The sequence below is a fragment of the Coptis chinensis genome, chromosome 3 (genome assembly GCF_015680905.1).
Source record: "Coptis chinensis isolate HL-2020 chromosome 3, ASM1568090v1, whole genome shotgun sequence".
In the NCBI taxonomy this organism is placed as follows: Eukaryota; Viridiplantae; Streptophyta; class Magnoliopsida; order Ranunculales; family Ranunculaceae; genus Coptis; species Coptis chinensis.
In genome coordinates this window covers 114,758,440-114,769,707 of record NC_141458.1, presented here as the reverse complement: position 1 = coordinate 114,769,707, position 11,268 = coordinate 114,758,440, and the positions used below count along the sequence as shown (strand labels likewise).

General features: G+C 34.1%; 1 protein-coding gene across 1 annotated transcript; it reads left to right on the top strand.

Moving 5' to 3' along the window:
- Positions 1-6,481: 6,481 nt before the first annotated feature.
- LOC147513246 (Class I peptide chain release factor) lies at positions 6,482-9,202 on the top strand. Its single transcript, XM_086596259.1, has 8 exons — positions 6,482-6,917; positions 6,988-7,047; positions 7,125-7,207; positions 7,643-7,707; positions 7,791-7,824; positions 8,209-8,279; positions 8,455-8,571; positions 8,678-9,202. Exons 1-7 carry the CDS (start codon positions 6,620-6,622, stop codon positions 8,543-8,545), a joined length of 702 nt encoding a protein of 233 aa, XP_086452385.1. The 5' UTR covers positions 6,482-6,619; the 3' UTR covers positions 8,546-8,571; positions 8,678-9,202.
- Positions 9,203-11,268: the final 2,066 nt, after the last annotated feature.

Sequence of the window (11,268 nt, the reverse complement as noted above, 5' to 3'; positions counted from 1 at the left end):
ACAAAACTGTTACAATCAGTTACAAACTGAAAATGAGCTGTCATTCTATTACAGAGTTTGTTTTAGAATTCTGATGTGTCCTTGCTTGACCAGTCTTTATGTTGACTTCAGTCGAGTGCTCTTCATATGTGTTATTAGAATGTTACCAAAATTAGCGATGGGAATAGAGAGATCTAGAGAGTGTAGTGCTGACAGGTTTCCAAGTTGATGGGGAACAATTCCTCCAAACCATGCATAAGAGATCGAGGTTCAAATACTTCAATTCTTTAAATGATCCAAAAAAACATTGGGATTTCGATTCCTGAAAAGTTGTTCCAACTCAAGTCCAAGTAATTCAAGTAGCTTCAATATTTCGAATTTGGAACTCCTTGCTATTCAAGTAGTTTCAATACATATGAATTTCACTTTATTAGGCAATCTCACAAAATTTCAATCAAACTTCTATTATTAAACAATAAAATGAAGTTGAAGGGTTTTATCAAAGGTGAGTTCTTTTTTTTTAATGGAGAGCGTTATAAGAAATTTGGTTGAGTGATCAATATAATATTAATATATAATAGTTCTACATATTTACAAATATTTTTCAGAATAATTAATATAGCAACACTCGTTCGTAGATAATCTTTGAAGATTCTACATAATGAGTCATGCATAATTTAAAAAATAATTAATGGGAAATCGAGAACTGGATAATCTTCGATGATCCCTGTAACGCCCATATTTAAAATACGTATTTATTAATTAATTAATTAATTAATTTAATTATTTATTTAAAATTCGCTGGATTGGATTTGGGATATGTGGGACTGATTTATGGGACGGAGTCTATGTTGGGCTTAGGTTTCAAACCCAGGTATATATACATATTTTTTCTAGAGAATAGGGTTTTGAGATAAAAATAAAATAAAAATGGAGGCGGAGATAAAAAGCTTGATTGCTAGAGCGTTGGAGCGCGACGATTCGGACGATGAGGGATTCGTTGAGTTTTTAATACAGGTGAGTAGTTACGTTTTTCTTTTTCATCAAAACTAGAGTTTTACGTCTATGAATAAAAACCTTTACTGTCGAGTGCTTCCGATCAGTTTTTATTCTACTTATTTATGTCTGTCGATATCTTTTAGTTTTATTGAAACTGTTGAAATTCTTTACTGAACTGTTGGAACTCGGAAGAGGTCGGTAATGGCGGCGCAAGCCAAACCAACGTTTGTTCTGTATATTGTTGTGTTGGTTGATTAAGGGTGGATGTTTGGTCGATTGAGTGTTGGGTATGTTGAAGTGGTGTTTGGGTGGGTGCTGTTGCAGGTGGAAGAAGGCGTCAATGGCGTCGCCTGTCCGGACCCTTTTTGGATTTGAACCCTTGTCTTTATGATGTTTACTTTGTTGATTTGAGGTTGGTTATTGATGTTGGAATGAGGGTCGAATGGGTGCTGGCGAAGATTGGAGAAGAAACATTAATGGCGCCCAGATAAAATCGCTCAGTTTAAAATCGCCCAGTTTATGACTGGAAATGTATTATTTGAATTGTGTTATGTTTTGATTGTTGGTTGGGTGATGTTGCGGGTTAGTGGGGGCGGTCGAAGCTTGTAGAAGTCATCAATGGAGGTCGCGAATTTTAGATCTCGTTTGATGAAGAGTTTTGGATTTAATGTATTGAGGTTTTTGGTTTTGTTAAAGTTGTAGGGGTTTTTATGGGGATTAAAATCGGTGGGTTAAGAGGGGAGGACGAGTGGTGGCTGATTTGGTGGCTGGTGGAGGGAGCTGGTGGTAGGTGATGGAGAAGACGACCTGTTGGTCGATTTGGGCTTGGGCTTTGGGCCAAAGCCTTTTGGTTTTGTTAGTTGGGCCGGAACTAAATCAGTTTGGTTTGGGTCAGTTCTATTAGTTTGTTGTTGGGCCGGACCACCTTAGTTTCCTTTGGGCGGTTTAGGTTCAGTTCTGTGGGCCGAACTAATTAAAGTTTTGGGCCAGTTTAAGTTTCATTTTTGTTGGCTTGGGCCGAAACCTATTAGTATTCTTTGGGCCGGTTTCTAATTTCATGTGAGTGGTCCTTCCTTCCCCCAATTGGGTCAGGTTGAATAAATAAGTTGGTTTTAGACTTTTGGACTTGGGCCAAAACTAACTAATGTTTTCTTTGGGTCAGTTTCTAAGTTGGTTTTGGGGCCGGTTCATATAACTTAATATAGATAAAAAAAAATGAGGTCTTTAAATATTTAGATTTTTGGGCTTTGACTGTAGACTGTGGACTGTTTAATTGTGCTACGTTTTATGTTGTAAATTGTATGGACAAATCAAATGATAGAATGTTGTGGAAGCCTATATAAACTTGGTTGTCATTATCTAAGACCGATGTGACGTTGATATTTTGTATTTTTGACACGTGACAAGAGTGAAATTTTAGGAGATATAATATTCCTAAAACGCTATAAAAATGTTATGCGATACGTTTGGAGTAATTGTGACATTATATGATATGTTGAGATATATATATTAAATGCAATATTTTTTTGGAGAAATAAATGTAAACACTCAATTATTTTATCTATGAGATGCTACTATGAGGTAGTATAGTATTTGTGGATATTTTCCCACGAGATTGTGGCTTAGTTCAATAATATATTGGCACGTGAAAGAATGAAAGTTGTTATAAAATATATTGAGACATTTCTAAATATTGTGGCTTAGTGCAATAATGTATTTGGCATGCACGTGATAAAGTGAAATTATTATGAGACATGAATGTCTGACACTTGAATAAATTACGTAACGAAAATCCTAGAACCTAGCTACCACAACTCATGTAATTTGCCTTTGTGATGGGCGTATGTGATATGATTGGCCATTCTGGCATTTCAGTGAATCTGAATGGCCCTTCGGGCATAAGTAATTTGATTGGCCCTTCTAGCGTTTCAGTGAATTTGAATGGCCCTTCTGGCGTAGCCGAATAGTGGCTTGATTATTCCGTTCGCAAAATTAGAACGAGATGCGCGATATTTTATGCCGTATAATGGCAGTACTCACATAATGACAGTCGTGTGAGGGTTACCTGTTATGCGATATCCCGCTTAGGGTAACTACACACGGAGTGGTGCATTATGTGAGGGGAGGCATGTCGATATACATGTTCGGCGTTGGGTAGCAATTGTGGTAACCAGGGAAACTAGGTAAGACATAGATACGACGTGATTTTAGGGATACGCAAAGAAAGCCTTAAATAATATAATTATGGTAATATGTTGGTTAATGATATATTTTTAGATATATGATTGTATATAGTTTTGCAAAATGGTGGGTCAAAATAATTACTGGTGCAGAGACGACCCACTCTGTAATTGAGCATGAAATATGGTAAGTATAGAATATGGTTGGCTGGTTATTAGTTTAGTTAGAACCTAAGACTCCTCGGTGGAGGAACTAAATGTCCTTGTATTATTATTGGGAAGCTAAGGCGCCTCAGTGGAGGAACTACCTGCCATAATTATTGTCTTAAGGATGTTATATTATTCGTTGGAAGATATGGCGTCTCGGTGGAGGAACTAATTGCCTTCTCTATTGTGTAAATATATGTATAAGTATATGTTGTATTTTAGGGCTACTCACACCAGCATTGTTTATAATGCTGACCCAATTTGCATGTTTGCTTATCGGGTGTGTTCATTAAATGAACATAATTGATAAGTCTTGGCAGGATTAATGCTGAAGAAGGTTGGTTGCTGCTTGTGGTTTGCGTTAGCGTTGCATTCATGATATGTTTTGTTTTCCCTTAAGGTGTAATAGATTTTAGTGAAGACAATGTTGTTTTATATTTTCAGTTGTAATTATAACTAAAGAGGATTGAAAAGGAGATTTGTAACTTAATCAGATTTGTGAATTTTTGTAATAAAGAAGACTTTTTGTTTATTTGAAATTTTTATTGGTTTTTAATTATCCGCATATTTAAACTGATTTTTGGGTTTTTGGAAGTTGAGAGTGTATCACACCTCGAAAATCGAAAAGTCGGGAACAAATATTGTTTTTCCGAATTCTGTCGAAATTCGGAGTGTGACAATCCCATATAGTAAATCAAGCATAATTTACTTTTTATGTCATGTTTGCAATGACACTACAGATGGATTAGTAGAAGTTGGTATTACACACCACATTGGATAATTAAAAGGAAATCGGAAACTGGATTCAAATATATAACTGAGCTCAAAGAGTAATTAACGGGAAATCGGAAACTTTATACAAATGCAATAAATTAAACTCATAAAGTAATTAACTAGAAATCATAAACTGGGTGCAATTGTATTAAACTAACGTCAGATAATAACTAACGGGAAATTAGAAATTGGATGTAAATCCTTAAAAAATATTTAACGGGAAATCGGAAACGGTATGCAAATACATCAAACAAACCTCAGATAATAATTAATGGGAAACTAGAAACTCGATGCAAATGCATTGAACTAAACTCAAAAAATAATTAACAGAAAATCAAAAACCGAATGCAACTGCATTGAACTAACCTCATAGAATAATTTGTGGGAAATCGGAAACTAAATGCAAATGCATTGAAATAATCTCAAAGAATAATTAACGGGAAATCAGAAACCGGATATAATTGCATCGAACTAACCTCAAAGCATAAATAATCAGAAACTAGATGCAGATATATTGAACTAACCTTCAAGAGTTATTAACGGAAAATCGGAAACTGGATCCAAATGCAATGAACTAATCTCAAAGACTAATTAACTAAACATTGAAAAATGGATGAAACTGCAATGAACTAACCTAAATGAATAATTAACGGAAAATTATAAATTTGATATAACTGCATTGAACTAATCTCAAAAAATAATTAACGAGAAATCGAAAACTTGATGCAAATGCATTGAACTAACCTCAAAGAACAATTAATATAAAATCAGAAATTAGATGCAACTGCATTGACTTAACCTCAAAGAATAATTAACGGAAAACCAAAAATTGGATGCAACTGCATTAAACTAAAATTAGAGATTAACTAATGGGAAATCAAAAATTGGATGCAAATGCATTGAAATAACCTCAAAAAATAGTTAACTGAAAATTGGAAGTCGGATGTAACTGCATCGCACTGACCTCAAAATATAAATGTTCGCTTTTTTAGCCTTCTCACATGAGTAACTACGAGTAATTAGGAACCCAAAATGAAAGTGAGTTTATAAAAGAAGACTTTTACATGTATGCAAACTGTATAGAAATTGTAAACTATCGAACTAATCTAGAAAAACAATTAACGTGAAATCAGAAACTAGATGCAGATGTATTGAACTAACCTCAAAAAGTAATTAACGGGAGATTGGAACCTTGATACAAATGCAATGAACTAATCTCAAATACTAATTAACGAAACATCGAAAACTGGATGCAATTGTATTGAATTAACCTTAATGAATAACTAACGGGAAATCATAAAGTGGATACAATTACACTGAACTAACCTCAAATAATAATTAACGGAAAATTGAAAACTTGATGCAACTGCATTGAACTAACATCAAAGAATAATTAATGAGAATTTGGAAACTTGATGCAACGTGCTACATTAAACTAACCTCAAAGAATAATTAATGGAAAATCATAAACTTGATGCAAATGCATTGAACTAATAACCCTAACATGTACATATTTGTATTATATGTAGGGGGAATAAATATCTCAACAAATATAGTTTTGCATCTTAAGTAGTATTTATCATAATTCTTTTATTGTAATTGGGAATATCTTGCTATTCAAGTAGCTTCAATATTATCTTCACCACATTAGGCATTCTCACAAAACTTCTATTGTTAAACCTAACAATAAAAAAAAAAGTCGATGAGTTTTATCAAGGTTTAATGCTTCATTTTTATAGAGAGTGGTGTAAGAAATTTGAATGAGTAATTAATATAATTTTCATATCTCATAGCTATGCACAGTTGCTAATATTTTTTAGAATAATTTAATATAACGGCACCCGTTCGTAGGACACGTTCATGTGATAAATCTTTTCAAGTGAGAGTAGTGTATTCTTTTAGGATATAGAAACAATCAATTTGTTTTAGTGATTTGTACACATTAGTACGTAAACTGAGCGGCGATGATTTACCGCTAAATCACCATAAATCTAATAAAACTATTATACAAGCTAGATCGAGTTTAAGATAATTTCAAATTATAAATTAATATCCTAAACCACAAATGAATAGACTATCTCAAATTTGATCCCTTAGTTTAAATCTAATCTGTACCATATTAACGTTAACATTTTCGGTTTATTTTCAATAAAAATATATTCTGTTTCGAAAATTTGTATGAGACATTTTGTAAAACGTTTTCAACACACAAAATATTTAATATATCCGGGCATACAAAATCTAGTTAATAGACTGCAAAAGTTCTAGTATTATACGGACTTCAATTGAGAAAATTACAAGCTAGACTTGGTTCTGGGATTAAAATCCGTCATTACCATGGCCCAAAACAAATTAATCACTGAGTTTTGGGTTGAATCCATCAATCAGACCCAAGTATATTATATTAGATAACCCAAACTTAGTCGAGAACCTCTCTATTTTCTTCAACCAAAAAACAGAGTTCTATCTTAAAAAAAAAAATGATGATGACGAGCTTGGTCATAAAACAAATAATTCACAACCCCCCTTTCCTAAAATCAATAGCAATAATATTTCAAACAACATCCTTAAATTTCCGCGTCAGTGACGACGCTGCATTTCGTATTACGCCAACTCACCGTTATATTAGTTCGGGTAGAATCCGATGCATGGCCGCGTCAGATTCTGGGGATAAGAAATTTTCATCTCGATTAGCACAAGTGCAACAACTAATTCATGAAGCTGAAGAAAGATCCCTCTCTGCTGTCAATGAACCTCCTACCCCTAAAATCGCTTTAGGTAATTATTTAAGTAATTGTTTTTGGTCTTTTACAGTAATAATAAACCGAAACATCATTTCTTTTTGCAGAACATGTTTCGGTTAGTTTTGCAAGGAGTGGTGGCCCTGGTGGTCAGAATGTCAATAAAGGTACTTTGACTTTTAATTCCTCTGTTTGTTTTTTTCTTCTTAGAAAATTTGCTCACTTATTATACTTGGTGTTACAGTGAATACGAAGGTGGACATGCGGTTCAACGTTAAGAAAGCATATTGGTTAAGCGATAGAATCAGGGAGAGAATTCTGCAACTGGTTAGTTAATAGATTATTTCTAGCAAAAGTAGTTCTTTAATTTTTAATTTTAGCATGCAATCCAGGAACTCAAGAAGTTGTATAAGAAGCGAGAATCTGTTAAGTTTTTGTGATATGGCCATGATGTTATGATTGTAGATAATGTACTCTGTTTGGACACATTTTTGTATTCCACTTGAGACATGCAGACCAACCAGTTTTAGCGTCTTGCTGATACCTGTACATCCCTGAGCCTATTGGTGGTGGTGGTAGTATAACACTCGTCAGAGAATCTTATGATGCTTAGCTAGGTCCTAAATACTTTTATGTGAGAAGAGAAAAGAAATCAGGAATCACCATTTACAAGTTTTATTGGATTTGACTTTGTTTTAGCTACAAAGTAATATCTATCAATGTAGTCACAAAACTTTTAATTGATTCCTTTTTTATAAACAGGAAAAAAATAGGATCAACAAAGATGGGGAGATTGTCATATCTTCTACAAAGACAAGAACCCAGAAGTTATCTTCTATCCTCTTTTCATTTTTGTTACCCATTCTTCTTGCTGCCTAAGTATATGATCTCATTAGATTTTCTTTTTCAGGGGTAACATTGAAGATGCTCTGGGAAAACTGCAGGTAGCTCACTCGATTACCTTTAAATATATCATGTGTACTGAGAAAAAAAAACTAAGGGGACTTCCAGTCAAAATCTCAAAACGGTAAAACCAACAGGTGTTAGGATATAATATCAAAGCTTCTTGCACTATTACCAAAAATATTAGAATACTCTTTACAGTTGTGATTTTTTTTAATGGTTTAGAGTTAATTTCAGTATAATAATTAAAGGTAATGATTTAAGATGATTTTCAGCATAAATAGACCAAATAGGCAAACACTACTGGTTTTATTTCACAAATGACTTACATATGATGCCTCAATTTGGTTACTTTGTTGATATTGTGATTACACTTACATCTACTTCTTGTGATACTTTTTGTTATAACTAAACAAATGGGACAGGCAATTATAGATGCTGCTTCTTATGTTCCGCCACCACCTTCAGAAGAGCAGAAGAAAAAAATAGCTAAAATGTAAGAATCATACTTTTGTATGTTTTTGGCCTTTGGCTTTCATATTGTATTTACATCAGTGGAACCTTTCTACTATCTTAGAATAAAAGAAGAAATTGGTGTGCCTACTGTTAAGTGTTAATCAAGAAAGGAATCTCTTAAGTACTTACTGTTGGCTCTCTTCCTGCTACTGCAGGGCAGCAATTGGTGAGCAAAAGAGGCTGCAAAGCAAGAAGGCTCTTTCGCACAAGAAGGCCATTAGAAGAACCAGAGATAGTTATGACTGACCATTAAAAAAGTTTGGGCTATTGAGGTGTTTTTCTGAATACAGTTCTATATTTTGCATTTTAAACCATTTTATACCTGAGAATGGTTGTTTAGTTTGGTCTTCTTAACAAAGTTTCTTCTTTATCTCTTAGCTGGAAGTATCCCAGGAAAGTAAAATTAATCAAAGCAGCTGGGAAGACCATCTGGAAAACGTTATTTTTACTGATACAGCAGTTTTACGCAGTATGAAATTAAATACTAGACCGTTGTTATTTCCATTTAAAGGACTGTTCCTGATTAGCTCTGAACATATACCATCCGAATGCAAATATACTTCAAGGGTTCTGACTTGAGAGTCAGTGAAATAAATAGCCATACATTTCAGATATTGGGTGCAGTAGGCCAGACATTGTGGAGGTGACATCTTCAGACGCACAAATCTAAAAGCATCCAACTTCAAACACGAAGAGTGAAAGTGTGTACAATGACCTGATCTTGTGAAAGGAAGAAAAGATGGTATGGGACCTCTTATTAAACACCTCTTATGGAAGGTCAGTAGCAATGTAAACTGACCAATAAAAAGTTACTGTTAGTTTCCTAGACTATAACTGGCTATATGTGTTATAAACTTGAAGTAAAATGTTAAAGTATTCATATGAGCGGTTTGTATTTTTTTACCTTGGTAATGTTGGTTTGTATTTTTTTACCTTGGTAATGTTCTTCACTAGATAGTATTATGAATCATAGAATGTTGTCTTATCTCTTGTTAGCAGATAGGTTTCAACACAGAACAACATGGCATGGTCTTTTTTCTATGACTACGGTTCCTTGTGAGAAGAGTGCTTTCTATTTTTCACAATTACCTATGGGCTTGTCTTTGAAGATTATAAGAACTTCATATATTTCCTGATTAATGTCGTGGTAATTGTTTCTTTCCTTTCTTCGTGTTTGCATAAACACTCTTTTTCTGGCATGGTTATTTGATGATTCATTGTTGCGATCTTCCATATAAAATGACAGCGTACCTCATACATGATACATGGTCGATAAGGTGTCAAATATGATTCATTTTTCTTATAGGTTCTAGTCAGCCATAAGCAACTTAACGTACAATCTGAAACCAGCCTATTTAATATTTGACATGTATGCTTGGCCAAAAAGAGTGGATGGAGTTTTCTTTGCGTCGAAGTAGGTCGTTAATCATAATACAGGTGATACGAATCATAATCATAATCCGAATATTGTTGCCAATACGTACAAATTCATTTTTCCCTCCCTGTCAGGAGTTTAGATGGAGAGATCCGTGGCCACAGCCTGAAGACCTACTATATCTGATAGTTAAAATTTGCTCGTCTTTTTTAGATAAAAACCCAAAGCAGTCTTGCTTGCTCAATCAGGTAAATCGGTCTATATATCACCTTACAATCCAAAATTCTTTATCTTTTTTGTCACCATCAGGTGGTTTTGAAAAACCAACAACTTGATAACACAATTCACACTGCATGCATCTTAATTTCCTTGCATTTCCATGTAACCTGAAATCCTGAATATGGAAAATCTCCTAATATAGGTCTCTAACTACAAGACATTGTAATGTTAACCCTGTCCGTTTCTTAACTGATATTTGCGTCCTGTAATGTGCAGACATCATGGTTGACCCAAAAGAATTATAGAGATGAAAGGTTTTCTTATGTGTTTCTAGAATGTCTAGTATTCCACGTCTCAAATCTCAATCACTTAAAGTTAAAATTCAAGTCTGAGTATTTGCATGGAATGTCATTCTTTCTTTTCAGTTTAACTTAGCGATCAATCTCCACATAAACGCCAACCTAGCCTAAAAAACAAAAGAGTTTCCAATTAACATGCTTGGAAACGTTCATGAAACCTGATGGAAAGACCCCGGGGCTGCTAAATGTCTTAGAAGTGCTATCAGGGCTAAAGCTTAATTCCTAATCCAATTAGCTTTTAGACTTCCAAATCCCGCGTGTACTTCCTGAAAATTATTTGAGCGCAGAGATGTAAGTGAAGTTGTTTGGCACTTTGACTTGGACAAGAAACTGAAAAGTGCCATGGAAGGATAAGAATAACAGATCAGGCATCTTATAAATAAAGGACCTTGTCTAAAGAAAGTTTGGTTTATTTATCTCAAACAATTTAATATAGCGTGGGCATAAATGCTTCTATAATCAAATTTGATTCCTAACGTGGTTGATAATCATATATACAATGATTCCGATCCTAAGCTAATAAAACAGGTTCTATCAACATTTTTCTCAAAGTCAGCACAATTGTTTATGCTGTAATCTCTATTAAGGTTATTTTTTAACTGTTGCAGCTCGTATCTGTCAAAGTTTTCCTCTATTAAAAAAAATTAGGAGTCATCTTCTAAGAGACTGCAAGGAAATCTGATTGCGAGGCTAGATATTCATTTCTTTACTTCTAAGAAGTTGTTAGAAATAACTACTAATTCGCTTGAAGGCGTAGTTTGCACTCTTTTCTGGTAATCTCTATATGAAGCCAAACCAAATTAAATTTCTAAGAAGTACACCACACCCCTGGTTCAATCACTGAAAAGTGTTGTTAGATTGCACGACGAAGTTGCGTTTCTTGAGAAGGATATCTAATAAGAAAGAGCTACATTTAGTTTGGCTTTTCACTGTAAAATTATCTAATACACCGATTTAATCTGACATTATGTGGTTATTTGAAAATCGATGATCATGCAGAACATCTCATGCTACAG